Source organism: Saimiri boliviensis, chromosome 6, assembly GCF_048565385.1.
Source record: "Saimiri boliviensis isolate mSaiBol1 chromosome 6, mSaiBol1.pri, whole genome shotgun sequence".
NCBI classification, from domain to species: domain Eukaryota; kingdom Metazoa; phylum Chordata; class Mammalia; order Primates; family Cebidae; genus Saimiri; species Saimiri boliviensis.
The window spans coordinates 122,338,975-122,355,513 of NC_133454.1; the positions used below are offsets into that span (position 1 = coordinate 122,338,975).

General features: G+C 49.9%; 2 protein-coding genes and 1 non-coding gene across 4 annotated transcripts; all 3 read right to left on the reverse strand.

Annotated features, from left to right (window-relative positions):
• Positions 1 to 57: 57 nt before the first annotated feature.
• TEX54 (testis expressed 54) lies at positions 58 to 615 on the reverse strand. The gene has a single exon (XM_074401610.1). It carries the CDS (start codon positions 523 to 525, stop codon positions 160 to 162), a length of 366 nt encoding a protein of 121 aa, XP_074257711.1. The 5' UTR covers positions 526 to 615; the 3' UTR covers positions 58 to 159.
• A 69-nt stretch (positions 616 to 684) lies between these two features.
• WDR74 (WD repeat domain 74) lies at positions 685 to 9,232 on the reverse strand. 2 transcript variants are annotated; one of them, XM_003920249.4, is made up of 11 exons: positions 9,064 to 9,232; positions 8,880 to 8,986; positions 8,672 to 8,793; positions 4,332 to 4,407; positions 4,062 to 4,208; positions 3,802 to 3,903; positions 2,500 to 2,600; positions 2,349 to 2,404; positions 1,536 to 1,681; positions 1,363 to 1,419; positions 685 to 905 (listed from the first exon to the last, which is right to left on the reverse strand). In XM_003920249.4, the coding sequence occupies exons 1-11, from the start codon at positions 9,125 to 9,127 to the stop codon at positions 726 to 728; spliced, it is 1,158 nt and encodes a 385-aa protein (XP_003920298.1). In that variant the 5' UTR covers positions 9,128 to 9,232; the 3' UTR covers positions 685 to 725. The 2 variants fall into 2 exon arrangements, with proteins under 2 accessions (XP_003920298.1, XP_074257710.1); XM_074401609.1 differs by lacking the exon at positions 4,332 to 4,407 and having other exon boundaries at positions 9,064 to 9,167.
• Positions 9,233 to 10,233: 1,001 nt separating this feature from the next.
• On the reverse strand, positions 10,234 to 10,424 carry LOC120364872 (U2 spliceosomal RNA). Its single transcript, XR_005580002.1, has one exon. It is a non-coding gene; the product is annotated as a U2 spliceosomal RNA (small nuclear RNA).
• Between the last annotated feature and the right edge of the window lie 6,115 nt (positions 10,425 to 16,539).

Here is a 16,539-nt window from a genome sequence, read left to right on the forward strand (position 1 = left end):
CACAGCCGGAGCCCAGGAGGCTGGGCCTGCCTCCGGGGAGGAGCCTTAAAGAGCCAGCCGCCCGGTGGTGTCTGCGCCCCGTCCCCAGAATGGTCTTGCAGGTCCACGTTAGAAATTTTATTCTCCGGAGGTTCGGGCGGACTAAGAGCGAGTCTGGAGTCATCCCTTCTCCGGTTCCTCCTGGTTGCCTTCTCGGATCGGAGTCTCCTTCTTCCGAACCACGTCTGATTGCCTCTTGCTTGACCGCGAGGAGCCCCGACGACTGAACAAGGATAGCCGCCGCCACAGCACAGTGATCAGAAGGCTATCGCTCGACTTTTGATTCCGGTGGTCTGGGGAGTTCAAGTCGGTATTTTCGGCGCCTGAAGGGACGACGAGGCCTCTGAGCTCAGTCCTACCCTCAGGAAGCCGCCTCCCCCGCTCCCTGGGCCCTCTTCGTTTATTTGTGGCCTCATCTTCCCCGAGCTCCGAGGACTCTTCCTGCTCATCAGACATCTGAAAGTCCTTGTCTTGGCAGCAGCCCATGGCCCCGGGCGGCCCCAGACTCTGTGCCACCCACGCCAGTCTGCCTGGCTCCAGGCCCGGCTTTGTGACGTCAGATATCCCATCGCCCCAGTTCAGGGAGCCCCCACCCCAAGCTACCCCTCATTCCTTTCTCCCATCACAAAAGGCTCAGAGTCATAGTGGGTGTTTTGCTGTTTATTTACAAACTGGGCACAGAGGCGTCAGGGGCTGGTGGACCCAGGTCGCTTCTTCTTTCTCCGTCTGGTTTGGAGAGCTCCTTGGGTCTGCTCCAAATCTGAGAGCTTCCGCTTGGCAGCTGCCTCCAAGGATGCCCAAAGTTCATCTGTCTCTGTGTCTTCTAGGGGCACCTTGTTGGGTTCTTGAGGTTCTTGGGGCTCATCCTGGCGAGTGGGAAGAAAGCTTCAGTCAATGGGGCTCGGCACAGTGGCTCCCACCTGTAATCTCAGCACTTTCAGAGGCCAAAGCAGGAGGATTGTTTGAGCCCAGGACTTAGCGACCAGACTGGGTAACATAAGGAGACCCCATCTCCACAAAAAGAAGTAAAAAAAAAAAGTCAGGGGCACATGGACACATCCATAGGGAAGGAGACTCTGGCTGAGAAATAATCCTTCTGGGTACCACCACCTTTATTCCCCACTCCCAGAAAGCAGCACCATCCATGTTCTTGGCAATAACCCTCTCAGGATTTTAACTGTTAATGCCTCTCAGAGAAATTAAGTGACTAGACAGGTAAACAGAGGGTCCCAGGTCTGCATTCCAGCTGCCTCCTTTTCCTCTCCATAGGGAGGTCCTCACACCTATGCCCTTGGCTCCCACATTCCTGACCCAACTGCTCACCTCCCAGTTGTCCCTGTCTGACAGGAGGAGGCAGTTCAATTGAGACTTGAGATAAACCTGCAAAAGATGAGAGGCCTTAAGGAGCCAGGCATGCTAAGACAGAAACATGAATGGGGGCACAGGAGGCTGGGCCTCCACAAGACCATGAGTTGGGGGTAGGAGGGATGACTTACCTTATGTTCCAGACCCCGTGGATTCTGGATCCTGTGTATCCTTAAGACTCTGTCCAAGCCACAGGAGGCTAGTAGAGGTTTGGAAGGGTGGCACTGCAACCCACGGACACTGCCTGCCAGCCCCTTCAGACAGCCCAGTAGACGCCCTGAAGAAGCGGGGGAAGAATCAGGTTAACTGGCTGGCCAATAACCAACCATTTATTGTTTTCTGTTTCAATCACTTTCCATTTCAACACTTAATCTTCAACAAAACCCTGAGACTAGAGCGTCTACTAATATTTCCATTTCGAAGGTGAGGAAACCAAGGCACAGGGAGTTGAAATAATTAGTTTAAGGTTGGGCCAGGTGCGGTGGCTCACACTTGTAATCCCAGTACTTTGGGAGGCAGAGGAGGGTGGATCACAAGGTCATTGAGTTCAAGACCAGATTGGCCAACATGGTAAAACCCTGTCTCTACTAAAAAATACCAAAAAAATTAGCTGGGCGTGGTGGCTCATGCCTATAATCCCAGCTACTTGGGAGGCTGAGGTAGGAGAATTGCTTGAACTGGGATCAGGGAGGTGGAGGTTGCAGTGAGCTGTGATTGCACCACTGCACTCCAGCCTGGGCTACAAAGCAAGACTCCATCTCAAAAAAAAAAAAAAAAAAAAAGAAAGAAAGAAAATAGTTTAAGGTGATACAGCTTTTGGGGAAACCAGGATTTGAACCCAGGCAATTTGGCATGGGCATGTGGCCCCACTGCACCACCTTAGAGGGAATCCTAACCCTTATCCCTGCTCCTTCCTTTCCCCAAACATACCCTAGTCCACTTACCTTGCCGAAGGTCAATTTCTGCCAGCTGCCCATGAGTGTTTCCCACAATCACTGAGCTAAGAATAAGACCAGAGGCAGGCAGGGTCAGCAGTAACCTCCTGGAGCCCTTCCCAAGCCCCACCTTCCCATGCCTTCCCCTCTAAACACTCACTTGCCTCCAGGAGTGAGGGTCATGGCTGTCAGTGGGTACTCTCCATAGGTGGTCTCTAGGACTGGCCGGCGCTGAGGGGAGGCTGGATCATAGACACGGACCTAGAGGCAGGCTGAAGCATCACAAAGTATCCTCACCCTGCACCCACCCTCTGACATCTCTGTATCCTCACCCTGTCCCTGCACACTGCTTTATTTATGACCCACTGTCAGAGAAACTTTTTTTTTTTTTTTTTGAGACGGAGTTTCGCTCTTGTTACCCAGGCTGGAGTGCAATGGCGCGATCTCGGCTCAACGCAACCTCCACCTCCTGGGTTCAGGCAATTCTCCTGCCTCAGCCTCCTGAGTAGCTGGGATTACAGGCACGCACCACCATGCCCAGCTAATTTTTAGTATTTTTAGTAGAGACGGGGTTTCACCATGTTGACCGGGATGGTCTTGATCTCTTGACCTCGTGATCCACCCGCCTCGGCCTCCCAAAGTGCTGGGATTACAGGCATGAGCCACCGTGCCCGGCCTAGAGAAACTTTCTCATCTTAGATGTATGCCTCTTTTTTGAGCATTGGGGTGTTGGAAGAGCTGCTTGGCAGTATGAATGGACAGAGCTGAGAGGAGAGGTCCCCCAGGTTGGAAATGTGTGAGCATTCCACCCCCCATACTCCCATCTAGGGAAATGAAGGGATGGAAAACAAGTCAGTCCAGTAGGCAGTGGGTACTAAATTTCAAGCAGAGGTCAGCCTGAATGAAGGAGGAGAGAGAATGCCCTTATATGTGTTTTGAGCAGAGGCATATGACCAAGATCAGACTACAATGTGGAGAAGCAAAGGAAACAGGACAAATACAGTGACCCACCCCTGCCTATGTCTCAAGCCCTGAAATGAGACAAGCCATAAAGATTCCCCATTGGGGCCCTTCATGTAAAGCTGAGGAGCTGAGGCCAGAGATGGGAGGTTCCGGACTGGGTCCCAAAGTAAGTCAGAGAGGCTGCACCAGGACCAGAACCCAGTTCTCTTAACACCTAACCCAATGTCTTCTGACACCTGCACCCTATAATTCCCACTGTGAAGGGGGTCCACTCTCCTCTCTTCCAGGTAGGAGGAAAACAGGCATAGTTCAGGAAACTCTATCCTAGAATGTAATAAAGGAAGGTCATGGGCTCAGTGGCATGGCTGGAACAGATGGGGAAGCACTTGCTCCTCTGAGCTCAGGATGGTGAGAAGGGCACCTATGCCAAACTGTGGAGGCCATCTCTCTAAGAAGCTGCTTTATCCCAGGAGAAGGTAGGAGAGAGGTGGCACCTTACCTGATGGTACCCTGTACAGGTGACAAGCTTCTGTGATCCTGGGAGAAACTGTATGTCCTGGTCCCAGATGGGAACTCGCAAGTCCAGCCAGTCATTCCGCACCTGGTGGAGTGGGCAGATGGGGACAGGGCTGTGGGGGGCTCAGTGTGCCCCTCCTTTCATCCCTCCTTTACCCCCTAAAGTCCATCTAGTCTCAGACCCATAGTAGCCTCAGCCTCCCTCAACTTCAGGACCAGCTCCTCCACACTCTTGTCACTCACGTTCTTGGCCCTGAACACAGGTTCCTCAGAGCCCTGCAGGTCCCACATCTTCAAGGCATTCTCTTTCCCACCTGTGGCAACCACATGGGGGTGTGCTGGGTCTTGGCGCATCCTACACACCCCAGGGCCCACTCTCACTTCCAGGAGCTGAAAAGAAGGGAGAGGGAGATAAGAGTCTGTTCCAGAGTCCTTAATCCTCCCTTCCCCAACATGATCATCAGGCTCCTACCCCAGCCCCCTCCCCCAACCATCAGGGCAGAGGAGCCTCACTGGGTCGGAGGATATGTCCTTGTCATTGTCATGCCATACTCTGAGAATCCCAGAATCCACACATGTGATGATGGTGCTGCAGACAGAGAAAGGGTAGAGTTGAGATTTTTTTTTTTTTTTTTTTTTTTTTGAGACGGAGTTTCGCTCTTGTTACCCAGGCTGGAGTGCAATGGCGCGATCTCGGCTCACTGCAACCTCCGCCTCCTGGGTTCAGGCAATTCTCCTGCCTCAGCCTCCTGAGTAGCTGGGATTACAGGCACATGCCACCATGCCCAGCTAATTTTTTGTATTTTTAGTAGAGACGGGGTTTCACCATGTTGACCAGGTTGGTCTCTATCTCTCGACCTTGTGATCCACCCACCTCAGCCTCCCAAAGTGCTGGGATTTACAGGCTTGAGCCACCGCACCCGGCCCGAGATTTTTTTTTAAGTGCTTAAACTCCTTGTTCTAATCTTTCTCCCCATCTCACTACTATACTTGACTAATGTTTAAATTTTTTTTAAAAAGTATAAATGTGTTGTCTAGGCCCCAAACTCGTATCAACCAGATTCCCTCCTAACAGTTCAGTTCAGAAGATAACCTCTAGGTCACTGGGCTCTAGGCAGGATTTGACAGCTTCCAACTTCCTAATCTGTTAATTCAACTTACTCAACACGGTGAGGGTTTACCAAGTGAGGAAACAGAAGCTCTGAGAAACTAATTTGCCACTCAGCTATGAATGTTACAAGAGCTGGAAATCAACTCTGTAATATTCCAGTGTGCTTTTGCTGTTCACAGATATATCTAACAACCTGCTGTGCTGGTCTATCTGAATCTTGAGTTGCTTACCAGGACTCAGGATCAGCAGTTCTAAAAGGATTGACTGAAATGGAATTGGTCTGAATTTAGGGTTTGGCCAAAGCCAAACACCAGCTTCTTGTGTTCCTTGCTCTGGGCTTCAGGCACTAAATGTCAGTCTCTTGCCTAAAATACCCCACCCAAGATGTCCAAGCAAGCCTTTCCCCAGGAGCTGCACAGATGTTGGGCCTATGTTCTTTCTCACACCTGCCAACCCTCCCCAACTGGGTTGAGGCTCTGTATTGGCTTCCCTGGGCTGTGGCAAAGTCTCCCAGTTGCTCTGTCTCCAATCCATCCTCTATACTCCTATAGGCTCCCAGTGCTGACCAGGGTACTTCCTGTTCAAAAACTAAAAACTCAGGCAGGCGTGGTGGTTCACGCCTATAAACCCAACACTTTGGGAGGGCAAGGCAGATCACCTGAGGTCAGGATCCAGACCAGCCTGGCCAATATATAGTGAAACCCTGTCTCTACTAAAAAATACAAAAATTAGCTGGGCATGATGGCACACACCTATAGTCCTAGCTACTTGGGAAGCTGAGGCAGGAGAATAGCTTGAACAAGGGAGCTGGAGGTTGCAGTAAGCCAAGATTGTGCTGTTGCACTTCACCCTGGGTGACAGAGCAAGACTCTGTCTCTCAAAAAAAAAAAAAAAAAAAAAAAACAAGGCCAGGCACATTGGCTCACACCTGTAATCCAGCACTTTGGGAGGCTGAGGAGTTTGAGTCCAGTCTGGCCAACATGGTGAAACCCCTTTTCTATTAAAAAAAAATTAAAAAATTAGGCAGGTGTGGTGCCTCACGCCTGTAATCCCAGCACTTTGTGAGGCTGAGGTGGGCGGATCACCTAAGGTCAGGAGTTCAAGACCAGCCTGGCCAACATGGTGAAACCCCATCTCTTAAAAAAAAAAAAAAAAAAAAAATTATATATATATATATATATATCTCAGCCAGATGTGGTGGCACGTATCTGTAATCCCAGATACTTGGGAGGCTGAGGCTGGAGAATCACTTGAATCCCAGTGGCAGAGGTTGCAGTGAGCCAAGATTGTGCCAAAGGACTCCAGCCTGGGGAACAGAGTGATACTCCATCTCAAAAAAAAAAAAAAAAAAAAAAAAAGCACTGACAAGTCCCTAACACCAATATCAGTACAAATCTCTCAACCTAGCGCTTTAAGCCCTTTACATTTAATCCCAACCTAATACTGTGTCCATCCTGTATTAAAATACGTCTTTGGAGTCAACTTCCAAATGCTATTTATCCTATTTATATACCCTGTAGCCTGCCCGGAGTCCTTTGTCTCTTCCAGGCAGTACTCCCTTTCTAGAATACCTGCATCCCTTCTTCCACCAGTCAAAATTCTACCCATCCCTCAAGACCCAGTTCAACAATCCAGTCCCCCACAGAGCCTTACCAGACCTCACCTGTCAGAATTAACACCACCAAACCTATGCAGGCTGCTTACAGCCCTCTTTCATCATCTTCGGAAGAAAGCAGGGCCAGTAATCCAACCAATTAGCACCTTCCTATTTTTTGCTTTCAGAGCTACATCACCTTATTGGTGGTTCTTAGTTCTCATTATGTTAAGCATGCTCAACTTGAGTCCAGGAGTTCGAGACCAGCCTGGGCACACAAACCCCATCTCTACAGAAAATTTAAAAACGTAGCTGGGTGAGTGGCACCTGCCTTTGGTCCCAGGTACTCAGGAGGCTGAGGCAGGAGGATTGCTTGACCCCAGGAGGTTGAGGCTACAGTGAGCTATGAATGTGACACAGGGAGGCTCTGTGAATGAATAAATAAATGAACGCTTAAAACAATTTTCTTTTTTTTGTTTTTGAGATAGAGTCTCACTCTGTTTCCCAGGCAGAAGGGCACTGGCACGATCTCGGCTCACTGCAACCTCTGCCACTGGGATTCAAGTGATCCTCCAGCCTCAGCCTCCCAAGTAGCTGGGATTACAGATACGTTCCACCACATCTGGCTAATTTTTGTATTTTTTTTAGTAGAGAAGGGGTTTCATCATGTTGGCCAAGCTGGTCTCAAACTCCTGATCTCATGATCCTCCCACCTCCATCTCCCAAAGTGCTGGCATTACAGCCTTGCTTAAAACTATTAAATGACAGACCGGGCACAGTGGCTCACATCTGTAAACCCAACACTCTGGGAGGCTGAGACAGGTGGATCCCCTGAGTTCAGGAGTTCCAGACCAGCCTGGCCAACATGGTGAAACCCCATCTCTACTAAAAATACAAAAAATTAGCTGGGTGTGCTGGTGGGCGACTGTAATCCCAGCTAATTGGAAGGCTGAGGCAGGAGAATCACTTGAACCAGGAGGCAGAGGTTGCAATGAGCCGAGATCGTGGCCACTGCACTCCAGCCTGGGCAACAACAGGGAAACTCTGTCTCAATAAATTTTTTTTAAAATGGCCAGGCGTGGTGGCTCACGCCTGTAATCCAAGCACTTTGGAGGCCAAGGCAGGCGTATCAGCTGAGGTCGGGAGTTCAAGACCAGCCTGACCAACATGGTGAAATCCCGTCTTAAAAAAAAATTTAAAAATTTAAAAAAAAATTTAAAAACTGGCCAGGCACAGTGGCTCAAGTCTGTAATCCCAGCACTTTGGGAGGCAGAGGCGGGTGCATCACCTGAGGTCGGGAGTTAAAGACCAGCTTGACCAATGTGGAGAAACCCCGTCTCTACTAAAAATACAAAATTAGCTGGGCATGGTGGCACATGCCTGTAATCCCAGCTACTCGGGAGGCTGAGGCAGGAGAATCGCTTGAACTGAGGAGGCGGAGGTTGCGGTGAGCCAAGATCATGCCATTGCTCTCCAGTCTGGGCAACAAGAACAAAACTCCATCTTAAACAAAAAACAAACAAACAAACAAAACACTATTAAATGACTTGCCCGTGGTTACCCAGATAGTTATAATGGAGTCAGGTGAAAAACCTTAGAGGATTCGAACTTTTTTTTTTTTTTTTTTTGAGACCGAGTTTCGCTCTTGTTACCCAGGCAACGGCGCGATCTCGGCTCACCGCAACCTCCGCCTCCCGGGTTCAGGCAATTCTCCTGCCTCAGCCTCCCGAGTAGCTGGGATTACAGGCACGCCCCACCATGCCCAGCTAATTTTTTTGTATTTTTAGTAGAGACGGGGTTTCACCATGTTGACCAGGATGGTCTCGATCTCTCGACCTCGTGATCCACCCGCCTCGGCCTCCCAAAGTGCTGGGATTACAGGCTTGAGCCACCGCGCCCGGCCGATTCAACCTTTTTGAAGGCAGAAATTTTAACCGCAGCCCCTGCACTTCGCCCAGTACGTGAAATTCAGTAGGTGTTCAATAAATGTGTGTTACAGGTATGAACTACGGAAGGCAGAAATCCAGGTCCCTGTCAACCATTCAAAGCCGTGTCACTAAGGGTTTGTCTGTCGCCATCATTCCAGTATCCTCAGGGAGCAACAACGCTCTCCCTTCGCCCTGAGTTTAGCGAGGGGATTGGTCTTACCCGTCGGCCTGGGCGAGGCCACGGAACGTGCCCTCCCCGCCCGGACAGTGTCTCAGACCCTGGAATATGCCGTCCTCGGTGCTGAAGTGCTTCACTGTCCGGTCCGCGCAGCCCACCAGGATCTGCGGCAAAGAAGGGGGAGATGGCGAGGAGAACGAGGCTGCTGCGCCCAAGGCCTCCAGCTCCAGCTCGACCAGCGGCCACTCACCTGGGTCTCGCCGCCGGCGCCCCAGCACAGAGCGCTCACCGACTCCTCGCGCCGCGGCTGTCCTCCAGCCGTGAAGTTCGCCGCCTGTTTTCGCTGAAGATTTACCCCTGAGAGACGAGAATGTCAGTCACACCGGGAGCGCGAGTGCACCCCTGCACTTCCCGACGCCGAGCCTGCCACCCACCTTTCAAGATCCCAGTCTCGGTGCCGACCCACACATGGTTCCAACGCGCCGCAGCAGTCGCCATGACAGAGACCGGATACCGACGGTTCGCACTTCCGGCGCAGCCTGTGCGTCACCAGGGGGCAGCTAGTCAGATGCCGTGCAGCGTGTTTGCTGGGAGTTTAAAGAGCCGGAAGAGTAAAGTTCCTCTGCTTGTTTTGCTTTACAAAAATGAAACCAGGAAATACTTGTTTATAAAGACCGGAAGCACATATTGATCATTTTGCACTTGGAGTGAAACGCACCTTTCCTGGACTGCACGCAGTCGGGTCAAGCCAGCCCTGGTTTGTCTCCCGGCTCCATTATGTAATATGTATTCTGGACTATTAGACAAGAAGAGAGCCCACTTCAGAAACGATTCAAATCATTAATGATGTGTGAGGCTTCAAAATGGAGTGTAAGTCACAAAAGAAAGAAAGATTGGGCCGGGCGCGGTGGCTCAAACCTGTAATCCCAGCACTTTGGGAGGCCAAGGCGGGTGGATCACGAGGTCAAGAGATCGAGACCATCCCGGTCAACATGGTGAAACCCCGTCTCTACTAAAAATACAAAACATTAGCTGGGCATGGTGGCGCGTGCCTGTAATCCTAGATACTCAGGAGGCTGAGGCAGGAGAATTGCCTGAACCCAGGAGGCGGAGGTTGCGGTGAGCCGAGATTGCGCCATTGCACTCCAGCCTGGGTAACAAGAGCGAAACTCCGTCTCAAAAAAAAAAAAACCAGCTCAAGTTTAGGAAAAATCTGCAAACTTAACAGGAAACACGGCCGGGCTCAGTGGCTCGCGCCTGTAATCCCAGCATTTTGTGGGGGCCGAGCCTGGTAGATTACAAACTCAAGAGATCGAGACCATTCAACATTGTGAAACCCCGCCTCTACTAAAAACACAAAAATCAGTCGCGCATGGTGCAGAGCGCGCCTCTAGTCCCAGCTACTCGGCAGCGTCAGTTACGATAATTGCCTGAACCCGGGAAGCGGAGATTGCAGTGATTCCAAATCTTACCACGGCACTGCGGTTTGGGTAACAGGAGCAAAACTACGGCAGTGTAGTTTTTCTGAAGTAGATAGTAACTGCGCTGTATCATTGCATCATCTCTACTAATCTATTTTTGAAACAACAGTTATTCCCCCGAGAGGGGGGTGCACCGTTCCTGGAAGTACTGCAATACCAGGTCGATGCGTGGAGTGGACGGAGCAAGCTCCTATTCCATCTCCTACTTCCAAAAATCCATTTAATATATTGTCCTCGGATAGAGGACGTATCAGATATTAAACTGATAAGAACAGATACTACACTTGATCTTAGCCAAAAGGCCGAGAAGCGATAACTTACACAACGCATCTTTGGCGGCCTTATCCTCTCTTTCCTTTATATAGTTATGGTAACTTTCTAGGCATTAATTGTTAAATTATTTTCCAATACAGTATATTTCCTAAACACAGTTTGCATTATTCTTTCTTCATAGAAGTGGCTATTCTTTTTTGAAAATAGATCTATTTCAGGGTCCTGTATTGCTTCTCCCGCCTGCCCTCTGCTTAGATTGTTTTGCATAAACCCGCCCCTATACTTTTTTGCGATCTTGGGATTGGTCCACCTATCCGTCGCGGACCAATCCTCCTTCCTCACTCCCCCACGCCCACTTCCCCGTTGTGATTGTGCGTTAGTCTCCCAGCCTAGAAGTTTTTGGGCGCTCCAGGGAACGGCGGGGCCATGCTGCAGGTGGCATCATCCCTCTCCTGGACGTTTCTTCTGAGAAGCACGGCGCGTTTTCTTTTTTCGAGACGGGGTTTCACCGTATTGGTTAGACTGGTCTCGAACTCATGACCTCAGGTGATCCACCCGCCTCGGTCTCCCAAAGTGCTGGGATTACTGGGATTACAGGAGTGAGCCACCGCGCCCGGCCCACGGCGCATTTTCAAAGCACAGGTTTTGGAGTACAAAAAGGGAGGTTGGGCTCCCTGCTCCCCAGTTCCTGACTTAATGGCCTGAGGCTTGTTACTTTAGGCTCTTGTCTCCTCCCCAGTTAAACTGGGAAATGGTGACACGAACTCTCGGGGGTTTGTGAGAACTGAGGACATAGGGGCGAGGCTCGACCCGCACCTTGCATTTGAACCCTCCACCTTCACTGAGAGGCAAACGCCCTGAGAAAGCCATTTCGGAGGTTCCTGATCCTCAACCGAGGGATCCCGCGGTGGGAGAAAGGTGCTGGCGCCTCAGCTTCGTTGTCCTCGGACCCACGCAATCCTTAAAGAGTTATTTTCAGGCCGATCAGCATCGCCGCGAGGCCACCCACCCGGAAGTCCGACCGACAAACCACAGGGCCTCTCCTCCAAGGCAGAGGCAGGATCCTTAGAGGATTGGGGAGAAGGAGAAGGAGGAGAGTATAGGTAAAATTGAAATGGAGTGATTTTTTTTTTTTTTTTTTTTTTTTGAAACGGAGTTTCGCTCTTGTTACCCAGGCTGGAGTGCAATGGCGCGATCTCGGCTCACCGCAACCTCCGCCTCCTGGGTTCAGGCAATTCTCCTGCCTCAGCCTCCTGAGTAGCTGGGATTACAGGCACGTGCCCCATGCCCAGCTAATTTTTTGTATTTTTAGTAGAGACGGGGTTTCACCATGTTGACCAGGATGGTCTCGATCTCTCGACCTCGTGATCCACCTGCCTCGGCCTCCCAAAGTGCTGGGATTACAGGCTTGAGCCACCGCGCCCGGTCGGAGTGATTTTTTAAAATCGATCAAAGCAAACCCGCCAGAATGAAAGGGATTAATATGAGGCCTTGGCTGAGAAGAGACTTAAGATCTTGCTGTATTAATATAAATGTGGGCCGGGCACGGTGGCTCAAGCCTGTAATCCCAGCACTTTGGGAGGCCGAGGCGGGTGGATCACAAGGTCGAGAGATCGAGACCATCCCGGTCAACATAGTGAAACCCCGTCTCTACTAAAAATACAAAAAATTAGCTGGGCATGGTGGCACGTGCCTGTAATCCCAGCTACTCGGGAGGCTGAGGCAGGAGAATTGCCTGAACCCAGGAGGCGGAGGTTGTGGTGAGCCGAGATCGCGCCATTGCACTCCAGCCTGGGTAACAAGAGCGAAACTCTGTCTCAAAAAAAAAAAAAAAAAAAAAAGAAAAAAATATAAATGTGGATCGTTCTGTTGGAAACCCCTTAACCTGGGTTGGAAAAAGAGGTGGTGACTTTTAATCAAAGCGTCTTGCATGACAGATCCTCCATGCAGGAGTGGGGCATTACATTCTCACTGATAAAATTTCAATCTGGAGGCCCGGCACGGTGGTTTACGCCTGTAATCCCAGCACTTTGGGAGGCTGAGGGATTTCTCCATGTTGGTCAGGCTGCTCTTGAACACTCCCAACTTTAGATAATGCGCCCCTCTTGGCTTCCCAAAGTACTGGGATTAAAGGCGTGAGCCACCAAGCCCAGCATTTTTTTTTTTTTTTTAATAAAGATGGAGTCTTGTTGGCCAGGCTGATCTCAAACTCCGGGCCTCAGTCGATCAGCCCTCCTCAACCTCCCCAAATGCTCAGATTACAAGCTTGAACCAGAGCACCTAGCTTTTCTTTTCTTTTCTTTTTTGAAGAAGAGAATGTTACAAACTTACTGAAAAATTCGGGCTTTGAATAGAGACCTTCCAAACAGGCTTTGTGTAAGCAACATGGCTGTTTATTCACCTGGCTGTGGGTAGGCTAAGGCCGAAAAGGGCATTAGTAAAGGGCAGTGGGATAGGAGTTGTTTGGTTTTTTTGTTTTTTGAGACGGAGTTTTGCTCTTGTTACCCAGGCTGGAGTGCAATGGCACGATCTCTGCTCACCGCAACCTCCGCCTCCTGGATTCAAGCAATTCTCCTGCCTCAGCCTCCCGAGTAGCTGGGACTACAGGGGCACGCCACCACGCCCAGCTAATTTTTGTATTTTTAGTAGAGACGAGGTTTCACCATGTTGACCAGGATGGTCTCAATCTCTTGACCAGGAGTTGGTTTTATAGGTTTGAGTAGTTTCTGGTCAACATGGTGAAACCCCGACTCTACTAAAATTACAAAAAATTAGCTGGGCATGGTGGCGTGTGCCTGTAATCCCAGCTACTCAGGAGGCTGAGGTAGGAGAATTGCCTGAACCCAGGAGGCGGAGGTTGCGGTGAGCCAAGATCGTGGCATTGCACTCCAGCCTGGGTAACAAGAGCGACACTCCGTCTCAAAAAAAAAAATAAATAAATAAAATACAAAGATTAGCCAGGTACGGTGGTGCACACCTGTCATCCTAGTTACTCAGAGGCTGAGGCATAAGAATTACTTGAACCTGGAAGGCAGAGGTTGCAGTGAGTCGAGATCTTGCCACTGCACTCCAGCCGGAGCGACAGAGCAAGACTCCATCCCCCTCAAAAAAAAAAAAAAAAAAAAAAAAAGAAGATTGTTGCATAGATACACTTGTGGCAGTGTGATTTGCTGCCTTCTTCCCCATCACCTATATCCGGCATTTCTCCCCATGCTGTCTCTCCCCAACTCCCCACCCACCCCAGAATTTTTTTTTTTTTTTTTTTTTTTTTTTTTTTTTTTTTTTTTTTTTGAGACGGAGTTTTGCTCTTGTTACCCAGGCTGGAGTGCAATGGTACGCGGCTCACCGCAACCTCCGCCTCCTAGGTTTAGGCAATTCTCCTGTCTCAGCCTCCTGAGTAGCTGGGATTACAAGCACGAGCCACCATGCCCAGCTAATTTTTTGTATTTTTAGTAGAGACGGGGTTTCACCTTGTTGACCAAGATGGTTTCGATCTCTCTTTTTTTTTTTTTCCCTTTAGAGACGGGGTTTCACCGTATTGGCCAGGCTGGTCTGGAACTCCTGACCTTGTGATCCACCCACCTCGGCCTCCCAAAGTGCTGGGATTACAGGCGTGAGCCACCAAGCCCGGCTGGTCTCGATCTCTTGACCTTGTGACTCACCCGCCTCGGCCTCCCAAAGTGCTGGGATTACAGGCTTGAGCCACCGCGCCCGGCCGTATTTATTTATTTTTTTTTTTGAGACAGAGTTTCGCTCTTGTTACCCAGGCTGGAGTGCAATGGCGCGATCTCGGCTCACTGCAACCTCCGCCTCCTGGGCTCAGGCAATTCTCCTGCCTCAGCCTCCTGAGTAGCTGGGATTACAGGCACGTGCCACCATGCCCAGCTAATTTTTTTTTGTACTTTTAGTAGAGACGGGGTTTCACCATGTTGACCTGGATGGTCTCTATCTCTTGACCTCATGATCCACCCGCCTCGGCCTCCCAAAGTGCTGGGATTACAGGCTTGAGCCACCGCGCCCGGCCTGGCCGTATTTTTTATTTTATTTTTTTTGAGGTGGAGTTTTGCTCTGTCCCTCAGGTTGGAGTACAGTGGTGTGATCTCAGCTCACTGCAATCTTTGCCTTCTGGTTTCAAGCAATTTCTCCTGCCTCAGCCCCCCAAGTAGCTGAGATTACAGGCTTGTGCCACTATAACTGGCTATTTGGCTTTTTGTGTTTTTTTCTTTCTTTCTTTTTATTTTTTTTGAGATGGAGACTCACTCTGTTGGCCAGGCTAGAGTGTTATGGCACTTTCTCTGAGAGCTCCACCTCCCAGGCTCAAGCGATTCTCTTGCCTCAGCCTCCTGAGTTGCTGGGATTATAGGCGCCTGCCACCACGCCTGGCTAATTTTTTGTAGTATTAGTAGAGACAGGATTTTACCATGTTGGCCAAGCTGGTCTCAAACTCCTGATCCACCTGCCTTGGCCTCCCAAAATGCTGGGATTACAGGCATGAGCCACCACGACTGTTTTTTTTTTTTTTTTTTTTTGAGACGGAGTTTTGCTCTTGTTACCCAGGCTGGAGTGCAATGGCATGATCTCGGCTCAGCGAAACCTCCGCCTCCTGGGTTCAGGCAATTCTCCTGCCTCAGCTTCCTGAGTGGCTGGGATTGCAGGCACGCGCCACCATGCCCAGCTAATTTTTTGTATTTTTAGTAGAGATGGGGTTTCACCATGTTGACCAGGATGGTCTCGATCTCTTGACCTCGTGATCCACCCGCCTCGGCCTCCCAAAGTGCTGGGATTACAGGCTTGACCCACCGTGCCTGGTCTTTATTTATTTATATTTTTTTTGATATGGGTTTTTGCTTTTGTTGCCCTGGCTGTAGTGCAATGCTTTGAACTTGGCTCACTGCAGCCTTTGCCTCCTGGATTCAAGCGATTCTCCTGCTTCAGCCTCCATAGTAGCTGGGGTTACAGGCATGTGCCACCATGCATGGCTAAGTTTGTATTTTTAGTAGAGCTGGTGCTTCTCCGTGTTGGTCAGGCTGGTCTCAAACTCCCAATCTCAGGTGATCCACCTGCAAAAGTGCTGGGATTACAGGCACGAGCCAGCCACAGTGCTTGGACTGATTTTTGTATTTTTAGTAGAAACAGGATTTCACCATGTTGGCCAGGCTGGTCACAAACTCCTGACCTTAGGTAATTCACTCACCTTGGCCACCCAAAGTGCTAGGATTATAGGCATGAGCCGCTGCACCCAGCAATATTTATACATGTATGTATATACAAATATATATAATTTGTTTTGTTTGAGAAGGAGTCTCACTCTGCCACCAGGCTGCAGTACAGTGGTGTGATCTCAGCCCACTGCAACCTCTGACTCCCTTATTCAAGCAATTCTCCTGTCTCGGCCTCCTCAGTAGCTGGGATTACAGGCATGTGCCACCATGCCCAGCTAAGTTTTGTATTTTAGTAGAGATGGGGTTCCACTATGTTGTCCAGGATGGTCTTGATCTCTTGACCTTGTCATCCGCCCGCCTCGGCCTCCCAAAGTGTTGCGATTACAGCCGTGAGCCACCACACCCAGCCTCCTGTCTACCACCTTTCTTGATGAATCAGTTACTTCTTTGCCCGCAAATGCTGTAAATCCCAGGGAGTCTGAAATTCAGCATTATAGACCTTTTGGACTGTACAGTTCATTGTTTAGGAGATGGTAGGGGAGAGGGGCTCTCCTGTACACTGTGAGATTTGGCAGCATCCTTGGCCTATACCCACTAGATGTCAGTAGTGTATACCTCCCCTCTCTAAGTTGTGACAAAAATGTCTGAAGACATTGCTAAATGTCCCCTAGGGGGAAAAACCACCCTTGGCAGAGAACCACTGCACTATTTTAAATATTCAGTTTTTTGTTCATCTGTCTCATTTTGTCTCTCCTCCTTCCTCTGGGATGTAACCAAACAGCAGTCAACAAAGAGCAAGGCCTTGTTTTTTCTGGTGAGGGCATTGCTGCATTTGAGATAGAGGAGCTTGTCAGTCTCTTTTACTAAGGCGGGGAGATGGGGTTGGGAGGGGAGCAGGGGAAAGGCAGGGAATCAAGGAGCTGAATGTCCCATTGGACATCAAGTGGGAGGTTTGGTGTATCTGGGGCTTAGGGAAGATGTCCTGGCTAGAGAC